We start from the raw sequence: 16,661 nt of genomic DNA, 5'->3' as shown, positions 1-16,661 counted from the left end.
AATGAAGAAAATATAATGACTATTTCTCTAACCTTAGAATAGACAGGCTTTTCAAATAAATGGTGGAACAACAAAAAGACAAAAAAATATGCAGCCATTAGAAATATTAAATGGTAGTAATACACTGGATACAGTGACATGCAACTAAAGCAGATTATAAAATTCTATGACTCTAATTTTGTAAAAATTGAAATATCACTAGACTATTATATTCTACATAATCTCTGAAGAGAGTGAATGAATATGAATTATTTTATACTATGATTTTTTGTATCTATACAGATTTCTTAATTTATAGTAATTCTTTCTCAGAAAATATTAATAATTTAATATAAATTTCAAAAAGAAATTCTCTGCTTTGTTGTTGATACCAATTTTCTTATAATTTTGATCAGAGAAAAAATAGTGTTTAAAAAATACAATGAAGGCCATTTTAGGATTCTAGAATAGGACCAGAGAAATACTGATAATGAGAAATATTTTGTCATTCAACATATAAACTTTAGGTAGAAAGATACTTTAGAAAGGAAATGACATTTTAATTTAGATATTTTTCTAAAAGCTTATTAACTTTAAATCTGAAATGGTATTTTTACTCATTGTAATTTACATTGATTCCCCAGAAACTGCTAAACTGAAATTACAGAAATAGTTCATTCAGATTATCCTCAATACACATCCTTTTCCTTATAGAAACATGCTCTAGGAAAGACCAATGTCTATTAAAAAAAAAATACAGCTTTAATATCCTCTAAAGAAATTTTGAGTCATTTGTAAGGAATTCTAAGTTTCTATTAATTTACCATTAAGTATAAATCCCATTACCTATTAGAATTTTGATTAGTCCTCTATGTGGTAGGATTATCAAGTATAGAGAGTTTCACAACAAATATTTAAAATTCAATGAAAGAGCGCCTAAACATTTTTTTTACTAACTTGTACAGCCTTTTTTTATTGATTAATTGCTTCTTTCTCATTATACAGGAGCAAAACTTCTTCCATGAAAGGTCTAAAAGAAGATCGGAGTATTACTACACCAGTGGCAGAGGTCAATCCAGAAGAAAGGAGAGGTAAAGTTGTTTCTTATACTTAAATAAATGTAATTATATTTAAAAGCTCATTGGCTTGTTATTTAATATATTTCTAATTGTCACAATAATCACGTTTAAGGGTTTATAATTCTTATGAGTATGTAATAGAAAAAAGAGCCCTCTGTATCATTTGATTAAGCATTAATTCAACAAATATTTATTAATGACTAATATATACCAAGTACTGGTCTAGGTGCTGAGTATATAATGATGGCTGTCCACCTCTCACAAAGTTAACTGTAGTTGAGTGTTGTCCAGTAGAACTTTCTGTGATAACCAGTGTTCTATATCTGTACTGTCCAATAAAGTAGCTACTGGCCACATATAGCTGTTGAACACTTAACTTGAAACGTGGCTAGTGAGAATGAAGAACTCAATTTTTAAGTTCAATTTTTATTTACTTACATATAAATGTAAATAGTTACATGTGGATCATGGCTATCATTATTGGACATCTCAGTTCCAACATATGTTTAAGTTGTGATTAATATTCTTGTCATTATTTATAAAATGTACAATAATTTATATACTGGCTTGAAATTTGTATTAACATTACTTCAGCATATTTGAATATATTCTTGAGACTTTGTTAAATACCTCCTCTTCCTCCCACTATTAAAAAGTTGCTAAAAACTGTTAGTGAAGTATAATTAATAAATTTAGAACTTTCTTAAAGCAAGAATAGTTTGTTCGTCAAAGCTTTCAATCACAGCAAGGCTGTTTTTACTGTTTTTGTTTTTACTATTAATGTTTGTATCTACAATGAAGATGAAAACCTCAGTCATTACTTACCAAGTTTTCACATGAATAATATGCTATGAGAAAAGATGAATAAATTAATGGTTATAATCACAGTTAAATTAACTATAAGTATGTTTATTATAAATATGTACATTTGGGTCCAAAATGCAAAACAGTAACAGGATGAGGGAGATTTATTGCAATTAAGTGTTTATGTTAAAAAATTGCTGATAGTTGCTCACTTAGTCAATATGAAATAATAAAATTGAGATAGCATTCAGGAAAAAAATAGAGATATTAAATGCAATATATTAGAGGCACCCCAAGTTATATATATACCATTTATTTTAGTATGCTATTATAGGAACAGTATAAAAAACAACTTATACAAGCATAATGAACAACTTTGGTAAAACGTGTATACCCAATCAGTGTTTCAGGTATAAGTGGTATTAACTTATTTATGCGATTCAGACTGAAATTTTCTTATAGAAGTTGACTATACAATGAATCATAAATTGGCTGGAGAACACACTATTTAATGAATATGTTTTCATTAAAAAAAAGACATCAATGTAAAGTGTCCAGATGTAGTAGAATTTGACAAAAGAAAACAGTAGATTCTAAAAGACCAAATAAAAGACCAGTCCAGAAAAAATAATTTTTGTACATTAAGATAAACCTGTTTCTCAAGAATTCTTTTGAGGCAGCATGCTGAATTTCTTTGACAAGTCCAACAGATTCAAAGTAGCAACTGTGTGACTGCTGAACTTGCACTTGTAGCCATCATGTAATGCTGCCATCTCACAGAAAATCATCATCTTTATTGTCCAAAAGCAAAACAAAACAAAAAATCTTTATTAGTTCCCTTGCTTCTTGATCCAGTTTCGCTATTTTCCTTTCAGCCTCAGCTTTTTGGGGGCCTTGTATTTCTGGACACTTTGTGTTTATATATTCTTGTCATGTCACATTTTGGCAAAAGTCACTGTTTATAGGTATAAATCACACAAAGATAGGACTCATATCTGTCTTCCTTACCCTCCTTACTTTCAGGGGACAGCATGTCCCCTGGAACATATTGGGCTCTGTATACATAGCCACATAAATACCCATGGGAATAATTTTGTTTACATTAAGCCGTATCATTCCAGAACTGTGAATCAGGGAATCAAAACTCTCTCTCTCATTAAAGGAGTTAATTTGTATTATAAGTGAATACACAGGATTTGGAAATTCTGATGAATTCCTAGCAAGGCCAGTAAAGAAGTTATTATCTGATAAGATTGAAGGATATAAAATGTCTTGTTTTTAGGAACCATCTGAGGATTTTCAGTATTTATCTGACGTAATTATTATGATTTGTTTTCTTATAGAATAGGAAGAAACAACATAAATTAAAAATAAAGCTCTATAGTAAAACTTGTTAATAGGACTTGTGTTCTTTCCCTTCAGATAAAATATTATTGCTGAAAATATTGGATGAGATTTACTCTAATGATTTAATAAATTATTTATTAAAAATATTTTCAAAGGTTATGATCAGTGTTATGATTATATTATAATAAAACTGTTTTTAAAAGGCTAATTCATTTATCTAACATTCTCTTATTAAGTATATAAATATTTAAGAGAATAATACCGTAATTAATAATCCTCTCACCTGGCTTATGGACTGATTTATTAACAAATATGAATGCACATTCCTATTTAAGATAAAACATGTCCAGAATTAAAGCAAGAAATGGAAACATTACTATCAGAGGCCATCCATCTCATTAAAAGTCTAGAAACTGACCGGGCAGAAGCTGAAGAAGCTTTAAAACAACAAAGATCAAGAAAGATACTGCTTAACACAACAATTGACTCTTGGTCAATCTGGAAACTTCAACAACTCCCATTAGCTGTGCAGAAAGGTAATAATAAGGATTTTTCATATTGCCACTTACTCTATTGGAGAGGCACAGATAATCAATTATAGCTCTGCATGAAAAAAATCACCTCTGTTTAGAGTGACCATATTATTTGGCATACAAACCAGGGCACTTTTGAAATATGCTATTAAAAATAATGCTAGGTTCACATTAGTTCACATTAGTTCACATAAACTGAGACTGCACTGAGCAAAACTAGACCCGCTGTCATTTGTGTCTGTTAGAAATTGCATGGCATTTTTGGTACCCAAGGGGCATGTGAAAAACATTTAGCACGTATTTCTTACAATGACTACAGTGTTTGAGTTCCTAGAAATTTAGGAATTTAAAGTGATTTCCAGTTGGTGACATTGGCCACATTTTTAAATCTAGGAAAATTGAAAGAGTTCTAAGTCATATTTTAAGAACTACATGCATCTGTTTTTGAGAATTCAGTAGTAAATTTGCTTTGGGAACTTCTAGTAGGTATTGAAATGTAAAATGCTTCCAGGAGTTATGCAAGTAACAAATGTTTAAGAAGGAAACTCCTTTAGATCACAGAGTGAGGGACCTATGGTGAAGGATTAAAGAATCTAAAAATATGGAATTTTTTTGTCCTACAAACATGGCTATCAAAAAACTTTTGACTACCAGATTCTGCCTGAAGTTAGGAGTTTTTTATCCTTTCATAAGGTAAATTTCAATTCAGGATGCACATGCTTTATAATGTTGTTTTTTTTTTTATTAGGGTGCCCTTATAATCTATCATTTAAACCAATAAATCTTTGAGAGATAAAAGAATGTTATTATTACCCTAGGGCAATAGCCGTTAATTTAAATTAGATGTCATAGCGTACCAACCCTAACACCTTTGTTTTAATTTCATAAGTCTTCTGAAACTGTGGTTTCAGAATGTGTAGGGTATACATATTCCAGGGAGTGTAAGAAAAGATTAGAATTTTTATTTATATTTTTAAATTTGATTCTTTTTGTAATTTTCTATTATGAATAGAATTTATAATGTGCACAATCTACTAATATAACAGAAGATATATAATTTATAAATGCAAGCATACATATATATTGGTGCTTTAGAGTCAATGAGGCTACAATAGGGTCAAAAGAGGCACCATGAGAAATTCTGTATTACAGTAGATTCTTAAGCAGACTCACGTTCACATTACACAAGGGGTCATCTGCAACCTTTCCTTATTAGCAGTAGTAGAAAAGTTAATGTTGAGGGCTGTTTTTATTTAATTTTTTTTTGCTGATCAATTTACATATAATCTTATATACCCTTTATAAGGATACTTAGATAATTGTAGTTTGAGAACTCTGTGGAATTTACTTAAGGAGTTATTAAAATAAAATTAAATTGAGATACATGTGTACACATTCTAGGTGCTTAATAAATGTGTTTTGAATGGTAGACTAAATCCCTGTCATGGGTAATAATTTATTGTTTAGGTTGCCTTTTAATTAATACTATTATATCTACTTTAAAAAATGAAATTTATGTTTATCTGCTTTATTTTATGTAAGTAACCAACATATCCAATGAAATTTAAATTCATTATTACTATATATATATTTTTAATTAAGAGCTTTCTGTTTAAAGCATATTCCTGAAAAGTTATATGTTCTCAGGAATCTGCTGCTTTTATATTGATACACATGTGATATAATGTCTACATTTTATGAATTTGTTTACAAAGCATAGAATTATATATTTTCATTGTCTTTAGATTCTCAAAATCTCTACCACATAAAACAGAAAAAACTTTTAATCTCCTTAACAGCCTTGACATTGACCATGATATTTATTTTACATTTAGATATTCTTTTATAAAAGTAAGGAAATTCACTACTTTCTAGATATCTTCCAGTTACTCCTCCAGATTCATCCCTCCCCGCAACTTCCCACCCCTACTTGTAGCTTTTGTGGCCCAGGAGGCTGACTCATAATGGACTGCACCAAAGATCTATTTTGTATTCTGTCTTCCTGTTGGGTTCAACCAATGAGAGTTAGCAGCAAGACACCATGAGGAGATAATGAAGAATGAGGCAGGGGTATTTATAGCATTGGCTACCTTCCTCTGTGCTTGGTCACTATAAACTGACTGCATCCCCCTGGTGAAAATGGCATCCATCTAGTATGCAGCCAATTATCTAGTAAATGTTTTATCTTTTCCCTATCAAAAGAGACAACTAGAAACAAGTTTTCCATCATGAATTGGGTTCTATATAATCCTACAAATTATAAAATTGGATGTGCACAGCAGTGTTCACTTGCAAAATACAAAAGTACATATGTTATACCCAAGCAGCATCTGAAGACACAAATAAACTAATGACTCAGACTTCTCTAGTATTCCGATTGTACCTGCTTCTATAGATTCCCTGTCTTTCCCATAACACCTTTATGGCTCCATAGGTACTTCCATATGACCATCTAATGAAAGAGGGGGGAAAAATCGCAGCCCTGGCTTAGGAGTGGATTTGAATGGTATATAAGACACATTTTGGAGAGTTGCTACATCCTAGTCCCAACATGGAAAAGGCGAAAGCAAATCACCCCAGTGGGCAGAATTTTAAATACTCCTTGAAAAAGAGATTGTTCAAGGTACATATGGGAAGTGGGAAAAGGGATGGTAGGGTGGCCAGAGAGTTGGAAAAAATATGAATGTACGATTGGTTAAAGGGAGTGTGGGAGATGACCTTTCAGAAAGGACAGAATATGAAGATAATTGTGTTTCATATACATGCTCACCAGAATGCCTCTACTATGGAAGAAGGTCACAGTAATTTATGGGATGCTAAGTCTTCTCATTTTGTTTTGTTTTGCATTGTTTGTCTCATGAATTATTTAGTTGTTACTACAGTAATGCTTTGTAACAAATCACCTTGGATCTCAGTTGCTTACAATAGTAAACCTTTTTTTTTTACACTGATGGGTCTATAAGTTGGCTCAGGAGGCTCTTTCAGGCTGAACATCCAATGGCTTTGACTCAAAGCTGTGTTGGGTTAAGTTCTGCTTCATATGTCTCTCATCTTCTTTGGCTAACAGCTTCCCAGGGGGCATTGTTTTCACATGGCAAATTGCCAAGACTACAGAAGGGTGAGTAGAAACATAGGATGGTGCTCAAAGTGTCAGCTTGGAACTAACATACTTTCACTTCTTTTCACATCCTTGGGCAAAAATAAGTAACACGTTCAAACCAAGAATCTCTGTGACAAGAAATTATTTCTACCCCAAGGGAGAGGAAAGTAAACAGCAATTTGATGTGTAGTATCTTGCTTCTATTAACTATCCCTGAAATCGAGTTGTTCATACTATAGTTTCAACATATTTTATAGTGCTCTCATCTTCAACCGTTATTATTTTTTATAGAAGTCCAGGATTCTTTTCTTTTTGGCCTCTACTGGAATCCTGGGAGTTTTACTGGTTCCAGACCAGTTATCATAGTAGTTTCTTAGCTGAATTTTGATCTCTAAAGCTTTTTTTTTTTTTCTTACAAAATGCTGTTTATTTTGAGTATCTGGGTGCAGATGGGTGGAGGTTGAAAAAGGCATCCAGGAGAGAAAAGGGGAGAGCCTTGGGTTTTATAGAGTGTTTTGCCGAGAGGAGTAAATAAATTCTTTTCAAACAACCGAGAGGGATAAGGAAAATGAGTTCCCTTCTTACATTCCATTCCCTTATCTCCCTAGGGAAAAACTGGGAGGGATAAGCATCCTTATCAGGAGGGATGAGGAAAGTAAGTTCCCCTTTTGCAGTGCATTCCCTTATCTCCCTAGGCGTCTGGCAAAGGCTACTGCCTAATACACCCCTAGGAAGGGGAGACGGGTGGGTTTTGTAGGAGGTTTGGATGTAAGTTTGGGGAGAGTGAATTCTTTAAACCTAACATTCCACTCTTTTTACTATATACATGTAAGAAAAGGAAGGGCAAGGTATGGGGAAGGGGGAAAAAATTAAGAGAGAAATCTTCAAAACCCTGATGTCCTTGGGTCCCCATTTTGATATATCTGTAGGGTACAGGGGACTGGAAATAAAGCCTAAGGTTCACCCAAAGTGACAAGTCTAATTAGAGATCATGACATGAAACTGAGGATCCAAAAGTCTGTATCTTTGGCATGAGGGTGAATCATGAATAAACCTGTTGCTCAAACTGAATAAAGAGCAAAGAACCTTGCTTGTTTCTTTTAGTGGACAAAAAAAAGTGTTCCCTGAACATTCCCTAATGTGCTAATCTCAACTGGATTTGTGACTCAAATTCCTGCTGTCTGTGTGTCTGAAATTTGTTAAGTGGAGAATGTCATTTAAATGTTCTCTGGGTGGGTAGGAAAATCGAGCATCTGGGAGAAACAAAGATAAATATTCTCTCGAAGACTAAAACTTCAACCTAGACACAAATTATTTTAAATAAAGTTCTGAGAAAAAAAGTAGCTCGATATCAAATATTATAAAACACAGGAAGATTCAGGTTCAATGGGTGTGAATCAGTAGAAGCAGACCACAGAATTTTACTCTAAATTTGTCAGATATTAGATTATACATGAGATTATAAAATAAGTATTGATATGCTTCAAGAAATAAAAAGAGAGGTTTAAAATAAAAGCCAGGACAAGAAGATATTTTTTAAAGAAAGCAAAAAATAGAAATGAAAAAAGTTACTAGAAATGAAAAATATATCACTTAAATTTAACAATTCAATAATTGGTTCAATTGTTTATTAAACTCAGAAGAGAGTAAGAGTTAACTGTAAAATTTAAAGAAATTTCATGGAACACATCACAGCAACACGAGAAGGAAAATATAAATAAAATATTTAAAAGCATGGAATACAGAATGAGAGTCTATAATGAATATTTAATAGCAGATTATCATGGAAATAACAATGGTGATACTTTATAAGATGATGTTTGGCTCTTTAAACAAAAGTCTTACTGTCTAGTTAGTGAGGGTAAACAAAGCAGGAAAGTGATGGTGTCAAACACTGCACATATCCAAGAAATTAAAAAATGTGTACAGATGTATCATTAAAAACTTACCATTAAAATTATCTAGATGATGTTTGGCTCTTTAAACAAAAGTCTTACTGTCTAGTTAGTGAGGGTAAACAAAGCAGGAAAGTGATGGTGTCAAACACTGCACATATCCAAGAAATTAAAAAATGTGTACAGATGTATCATTAAAAACTTACCATTAAAATTATCTTCAAATGTGTAAGAGAAAGCCAACTCATTGAAGGAAAATCAATAGCTTTTGTTTTATTAAAAAAGAGGGACTCAATTATTTATCAACATATGACTTTAGAATTTAGAAAAATATAATTAAAATAAATACAAAGAAGAAATGTAATAACAAAATGGTCAAATAATGAAAATGTATAATTCAGAAGATAGACAAAGCTAAATGTTGGCTCATTAAAAAAAGAATAATAAAAAGAGAGAATAATAGAAAACCAATAGCAAGATAAATCAAAAACACAGAACATATAAATCAGAATAGGAATGATTCATTAGTGATTAGTATTAATAAAGATATTAAGAACAAATTTTTAAGAATATTATTGAAACTTTGATAAACTGAATAAATTCATAGACAAAAATGGCTTGATGAATAGATAACCGAAATATTCACATAGCCATTAAAAGAAAGATTGTGACTCAATGACTAATAATTTTTCTCCACAAAATAAATATGTACATTCTAGAAACGTAGGGCTTAATATGCAATTTTAAACTTTCACAAAATCCTAGAGGAAAAAAATAAAAAGAATCTACATTAATATAAGAAGGTAGCAATCATTATAAACCACAAATAGATGAGGAAGGTACAAATATGAAAAATTATAAGCCTAAATCATAAATATAAATACAAAAAATCCTAAATGAAGACATCAACAAATCCCGTAAAGAAATTTATAATGAATGTGAAAAAAAACTAGACTATCTACTTTTATTCCTAGAATACAAGATTAATTTAATTTTAGAAATTTAATATAATGAGGAAATATTTTTGTCTAATTTCTCTAAAAATTATCCTGGTATTTTGATTGGGATAAAATTAAATTTTACATTTATAAATTAATTGAGGGAAATTTTAATGCTTAAAATTTCAAACATTTTTATAAAGAATACTTTTTATGCATTTATTTAAATTTGCTTTTATGTTGTTTGATAACACTCTGTCATTTTCTTTCTACAGAGTTTGCCCAGTTCATGTTCGGTTTATTACTGCATTTATGCTATTTATGTTTTAGTTTTGCTGTATTGAGATTATTTTGTTTTCAGTATATTTTTTATATAGATAGACATTTTTTGTATATTAATTTTACATGAACTATCTTATAATTTTAGTAATTTTCAGTTGATTCTTTGTGGGTTTTATTATATAATTGTATAATCAGAAAATGATCATTTTTGCCTTTTTCATTCTGATATTTAAGGCTCCTATTTCATCGTTTTTCTTTTAGGTGGTTTTGAAGGCCTCAACTCTTGCAGTTCTTCTCACTTCGAAGCAATTACATAGAGAGTGCTTTTATATAATGCTCAGTGTATACATTGATCCTAATAAACAGGGTTTGTACTAAAACAATTTTAGCTTATAAAATATATTTTTAATCCTGTTGATGACAAATGAAGAAAATGATATATTACAGTATTTCTTTATATTTAGTAAGATTCACAGCTAAGCATTTTCTGAAACTAAAATAATTCATATTTATTTATTATCAAAGATTTCCTTCTGACCTCTGGACCTTTTGTTTTAAAATTAGATTTTTTATTTCTTATTCTACATCTAGAACACGAGGCTTATTTAAGAGATTTTATAGAATTACGATGGCATCTTGAAGATAAAGTTAATCAACTAAAACATTTTGAGGAACAAAAGACACAGTTAGAAGAAACGAATGCAAAGATTCAAGCAGACATAGACTTCATGTCTGAACATATCCCTCTGCTGAAGTCAAAGCAGGACCAAGAACTTGAAGCTCTGAAGGAAATTTACACACAAAAAAGAGAGGTAAATGAATAAATGAATGGATATGCATTTCCCAAACTGTTAGTTATACCAAAATGTTTTGACCATCAGAAATTAATATTATTGTAAAGGTTTCATTTTCAGTGAAAATTGACCTGCTCTTTATCTACACACACTACCATCTATTGGTATTCAAGTTAACTATGCCTTCTTCCCTTATCTTTATACTTAGAAGTATTTTTTTTCTTTTTTACTTCAGCATATTATGGGGGTACAAATGTTTAGGTTACATATATTGCCCTTGTCCCACCTGAGTCAGAGCTGCAAGCGTGTCCATCCCCTCAAAGGCAATCATAGTAATAACAAAAATAAGTAAATGGGACCTGATCAAATTAAAAAGCTTCTGCACAGCCAAGGAAACTATCATGAGAGCAAACAGACAACCTACAGAATGGGAGAAAATATTCGCATGTTACACATCCGATAAAGGGCTGATAACTAGAATCTATATAGAACTCAGGAAAATCAGCAAGAAAAAAATCAAACAACCCTATCAAAAAGTGGGCAAAGGACATGAACAGAAACTTTTCAAAAGAAGATAGACTAATGACTAACAAACATATGAAAAAATGCTCAACATCTCTAATCATCAGGGAAATGCAAATCAAAACCACAATGAGGTATCACTTATCTCCAGTGAGAATGGCCTTTATCAAAAAGTCCCAAAACAATAAATGTTGGCATGGATGTGGAGAGATAGGAACACTCATACACTGCTGGTGGGACTGCAAACTAGTACAACCTCTGTGGAAAGCAATAAGGAGATACTTAGAAGTATTAATAATATTTAATATACCCACTAATAAAATTTTGGAGGTTTAAAACAGCCTGGTATTTTTTAAAGCTGTCATTGAACTGAGGGAGAATGCACATAGAATATATCAGTAAATTTTATTGTTGATGAAAATATGTAAATCAATAAAGTTGTTTTAATGATTAAACATTTAGCTCTCCTATTGTGGGATCATATTATATTTAAAAAATTATATACTTGTCACAAAATGAAAATTGCATGCTAGTTGGTTTTGAACATTTTAAAGTAAATAAAACAAGTTGTTAAATGTCTCCATTTTCCTCCCTCCTTCACCAAAGACAATCTTTATCATGAATTTCATCTGTTTCTAAGCAAAATTTGTATAATTATATATAGATGTATGTGTTTCTAAATAATAAATTATATTGTTAATTACACAAATGGTATCATACATTATGTAATTTTCTGCAACTAGTTTTTTAATCTGACATTGTTTTAGTTTAATCAAGCTACTATTGATACCTATAAATCTAGTTCATTCATTTTACTTGCTATGTTCCATCAAATAGATGTCTCACAATTTTATTATCTACCATTTTCTCTTCTCTTGGTCATCTCAATTGTTTTCAATATTTGGCAACAAAAGTGCTGATTTGACTATAAACAATAATCACCCATGAACAAATTCTTGTCTATGTGCATGTGAGTTTTTCGTGGATATATATCTAGTGGAATATTTACTGGGTCATGCGTTATATGCATTTTTAATTTTATTAGATAATACTAAGTTAATCTCCAAAGTGCCTTTAATAATTTATGTTACTGGAGTAGTAGCAGTCCTGAAGAAATTTCATATGTCCACTCTGAACAATAATGCCAGTATTATCCTTTTAACTAATAGACCCCTATATAGTTGAATGGCAATATGTCTGGCTAAATTTATTTCCCAATTTCCCTTTTCTCATGGTATTTCTAATGAAATGTTGGTAGAGTTCTTGGCTAGGATTTCTAGAAAAGTTCATTGAAATGGACTGACTCAGCCAGAAGTAGCACCCTTTTGCAATTAGCCATTTTCTAAATTTACAGCAAACTGGATGTTATAGCTGCAGCTCTCATTTCCATTTTATAGCATGAAGCAACTTTGAGAATGGAAGCTATTAATTGTACTCAAGGTGGCTGAATAGAAAGGCAAAGGAGAGTTGGATCCATTTCTGTGAGAGAAAAGCAATTTTCTTTAAGCAACTTACTTGGCTTATTTCTGTTACTGCCAAACTCAGTTTTAACTGACATAACTGACAATTTTGTCAACATTTTTATTGTCATTCATTAAAAATGTGTCCATATGAGTTTAAATTGGTATCCCTTTATTGTTCTAGTGTTTTTCCCTGATAGTAGACTTGGGCATGTTGGCAGGGGAAACAGAGTTTTGGGGCAGCTGGAAGACCAAACTTCTTGTAAATGGGAGGAAAGCAAGAAAAGTCATTCTAGCAAACCAAAAGAAAAAAAGAAAAAAAATTAGCAAGCAACGTTTGTGTAGAGTTTATTAGGACCACAATGATGGTTAATTTTATGTGTCAACTTGGTGGGGCCATGGTGCCCAGGTGTTTAGCCAAACCAAACATTATTCTTGATGTTTCAAAGAAGGTATTATTGGATGAGATTAACATTGAAAGCTGTGGATTTAGAGTGAAGCAGATATCCTACATAATGTGGGTGTGCCACATGCAATCAGTGGAAGGCCTTAACAGAAAAAAAGACTGATCTCCTCTGAGTTAGAAGAAATTTTGTCAGCACACTGCTTTTGATCTCAGATTGCAACTTTGCCCTGGGTCTTCAGCCTGACAGCCTACCCTGAAGATTATGGACTTGTACCTTCACAATTGTGTGAGCCATTTCCTTAAAATCAATCAATCCCTCTTTTTATCTCTCTCTCTTCCTCTCTCCTGTTGGTTCTGTTTCTCCAGAGAACCCTGCCTACTTACAACCATCATTAATGCAATGGCCACCCATTTCCTCATTATTGTACTGTTCATTGCGTCTCAAATCTCCAAATTAGAGCTTCTGCTTACTTGCCGTTAAATCAGCGGGCCACCTTCTAGCTATTCCTGGGGTCAACATGAGTGAGAGTTTAGCCTTTTTCTCTTCTGTCATGGAAGCCAGTAACTGTGATGAAACAATCCACTAAGGGCAAACAATGCAAAGGAAAGTAATTTTCCATAATGAAATTGAGGTGCTATTTAAAAAGATTATTGATGTCATGCAGCCAAAATATGAAAATGCTTTGCTTTAAGGTAGAAGAAGAGTGATGATATCTTAGTAAGTGAAACTATATTTTTCTTTGATAAAATGAGCATAACTGACAAAACTCAAAAATTAAAAGCAGAATTATGATCACTGAGAGGCCCAAATATTTCCTCAGAGAGAAACAGAAATTACATGCATAGAGACTGCAGGAAAGTAAAATAGAATAGTGTTTTAGAGTACAAGTTCCGAAGCATTATTAGTCCATATATTTGAATCCCACTATAGTATTTAGATTTTAGGCATTTTTTAACCTTTGTGCCTTAGTTTCTTAATTTACGATATGAATCTGATAATAATAGTGCCTGCATCATCATGAATGAGATTAAATGGACATGAAAACAAGCATACCAAAACTTACGGGATGCTGTGAAAGCAGTGTTCACGGGGAAATTTATAGCTGTGGACACATTTAAAAAGAAAAAAAATCTCATATCAATAACCTAACTACATACCATATGAAACTGGAAAAAGAGAAGGAATCTAAAATCAGAAGCAGAAGAAAGATAATGGTAAAAATCAAGAGTGAAGGTAAAATTGAAAATAGAAAAATGGTAGAGACAACAAACGCTATAAAAAGTAAGTTGGTTTTTAAAAAGATAAAATTGACAAACTTTTAGTGAGACTGATCATAAAAATGAGAAAATTCAAATTATTAAAATCAGAAATGAAAGTAAGGACATTATTACAGGTCTTACAGAAATAAAAAAGGTTACAGAATACTATGAAAAATTCTTTGCCAATGAATTAGATAACCTAGATGAAATGGGAGAAAATTCCTAGAGAAACAAACCACCAAAACTGAATCAAGAAGAAATAGAAAATCTGAGCAGGTGCATAACAAGTAAAGGGATTGAATCAATAATTAACTACTGCCCCCCAAACAAAGGAAAGCTCAGGACCAGATGGCTTCACTGGTAAATTCTACCAAACACAAAAAGAAAAATGAACACCAAGCATTTTCAAACTCTTCCAAGATGAAGAAGGAGAAGAGAAAGAGGATAAGGAGAAGAAGGAGGAGGAGAAGGGAGAACACTTCCTAACTCATCTATGAGGCCAACATTATCCAGTTACTAAAGCCAGATAAAGAATCACAAGAAAATAAAACTATAGACTAATATGCCTTATAAATATAGGTGCAAAAATCCTCAATAAAATACTAGAAACCCAAATCCAGCATTAAGATTATATATTATAACCAAGTAAGATTTATCTCAATAATACAAGGATGGTTCAACATATGAAAATATAGCACAACATTGTGAATATGCTGAATGCCACCAAATTGTACACTTTAATATGGTTCTTTTTATGCTATATGAATTTTACTTCAACAACAAAAAACTATTATAAATATATTAGAAAAGCATAAATTTTTAAAAATACATTGTAAGATATCCCTTAAAATTAGAAAAAAATAATTATACTATCTAAAAGATACCTTAACCAAAAATATTTTTTAAATATATGAGTATTATTCCAAGATCAAGAGAAATCAAAAACAAAATATTAGATTAATGTGCTTTATTACTTATTACTTTATCATTATTAATTTATATACAGTCTATACTTTGTGATATTGCAGTTGGGTTTGATCTAGCCTATAAATGACAAATAATTCCAATATTGTTTTAAATATCCAGTTCACAGAAAAGGAGAGAAGATTTTAAATTAAGTGAGGCTGACATAATCCACTGAAATTTTATGAAAATTGTACAAAAAGTATATTATAATATAAAAATTTACCAATAAATATATATTTGAACATATAACACAAAATATCTGCCAAAGAATTTTTCAGTATAAGAGAACAATACAAAATTCCAAAAATAATTTATTATAGCAATGCAGAGATAGCTCAACAGCAGAAAATCTAGGTATATAATTTATTATATAAACATGATAAAAGAAAAAACATAATTTTATCAAACGGTGCTTGAGATGTATTTGTTACCATTCAAAAGGTGATAATAATAATAAAAATGATTAAACTAGAAAGAAATTATAGCATCTATTAAAGAATTATTTCACAAAAATCACTAGCATTCATATTAATCATTAAAATTTTAAAGTCATTTCAAGGAATAATAGGAACAAGTCAGGTATATCTAACATTTCCATTAGAATTTAATAGTGTTTTGGAGACTTTTGCTGATGCAATAGGACAATAAAGTGAAATTAGAGATATACATTTAATATAAGCAAATAAAATTATTTTTACATTATTATAACGAAAATACCAAATAGAAAACTCTTCTTTTCAAAATAAGTTTGTATTTACTAAAACTAAATCACCCAATACAACATACTTTTACCATCATAAATAAAAATAATTTTTCTCTATGCTTGCAATAGTCAAAAATATAAATGGAAAATATATATTCCCAGTAAGTAATTAAATATTTAAAAGAAATTTATAAAGATACAGACATTTAAGACTATTTATAAAACCTTATTGTAAAAAATGTCAATCATTCCAAAAATGTTATGTAAAAAGTCATCAAATTCTAGTAAAATTTACACTAACTTTTTGTCTGCCAATTTGCAAAATATTATTAGAAAAAAAATTGTGTAGAATCTTGCAAAGAGTTTTGAGACATGGGTTCTCATCAATTCTACTGGTGAGAATATAGATTGTTACCCCTTTCTGGAGAGTAATTTGGCAACAAGTGTTAATCAAAATTCTTAAAATACATGCTATTCCCTTCTGACTCAACAAATGTTCTTTAACAGTACATTTGAAGAAAATATTTAAGGATAAGCAGTTTACCTATAATTTATGCAGTTTCCTTACATGGTTCTTCATCACAGTACTGTTT

At 30.9% G+C, this 16,661-nt stretch overlaps 1 protein-coding gene across 1 annotated transcript in view; it reads left to right on the top strand.

Moving 5' to 3' along the window:
• Positions 1-16,661, top strand: part of CCDC178 (coiled-coil domain containing 178) — a 351,257-nt gene that overhangs the window by 35,073 nt on the left and 299,523 nt on the right. Inside the window, exons 6-8 of the mRNA XM_045527704.1 lie at positions 985-1,070; positions 3,545-3,745; positions 10,549-10,769. Coding sequence (XP_045383660.1) covers positions 985-1,070; positions 3,545-3,745; positions 10,549-10,769 — 508 coding nt within the window. The remainder of the gene's footprint in view (positions 1-984; positions 1,071-3,544; positions 3,746-10,548; positions 10,770-16,661) is intronic.

The sequence above is a fragment of the Lemur catta genome, chromosome 16 (genome assembly GCF_020740605.2).
Source record: "Lemur catta isolate mLemCat1 chromosome 16, mLemCat1.pri, whole genome shotgun sequence".
NCBI classification, from domain to species: domain Eukaryota; kingdom Metazoa; phylum Chordata; class Mammalia; order Primates; family Lemuridae; genus Lemur; species Lemur catta.
Note: the sequence above shows the minus strand (reverse complement) of the source record. Positions and strands in the feature narration are given on the sequence as shown.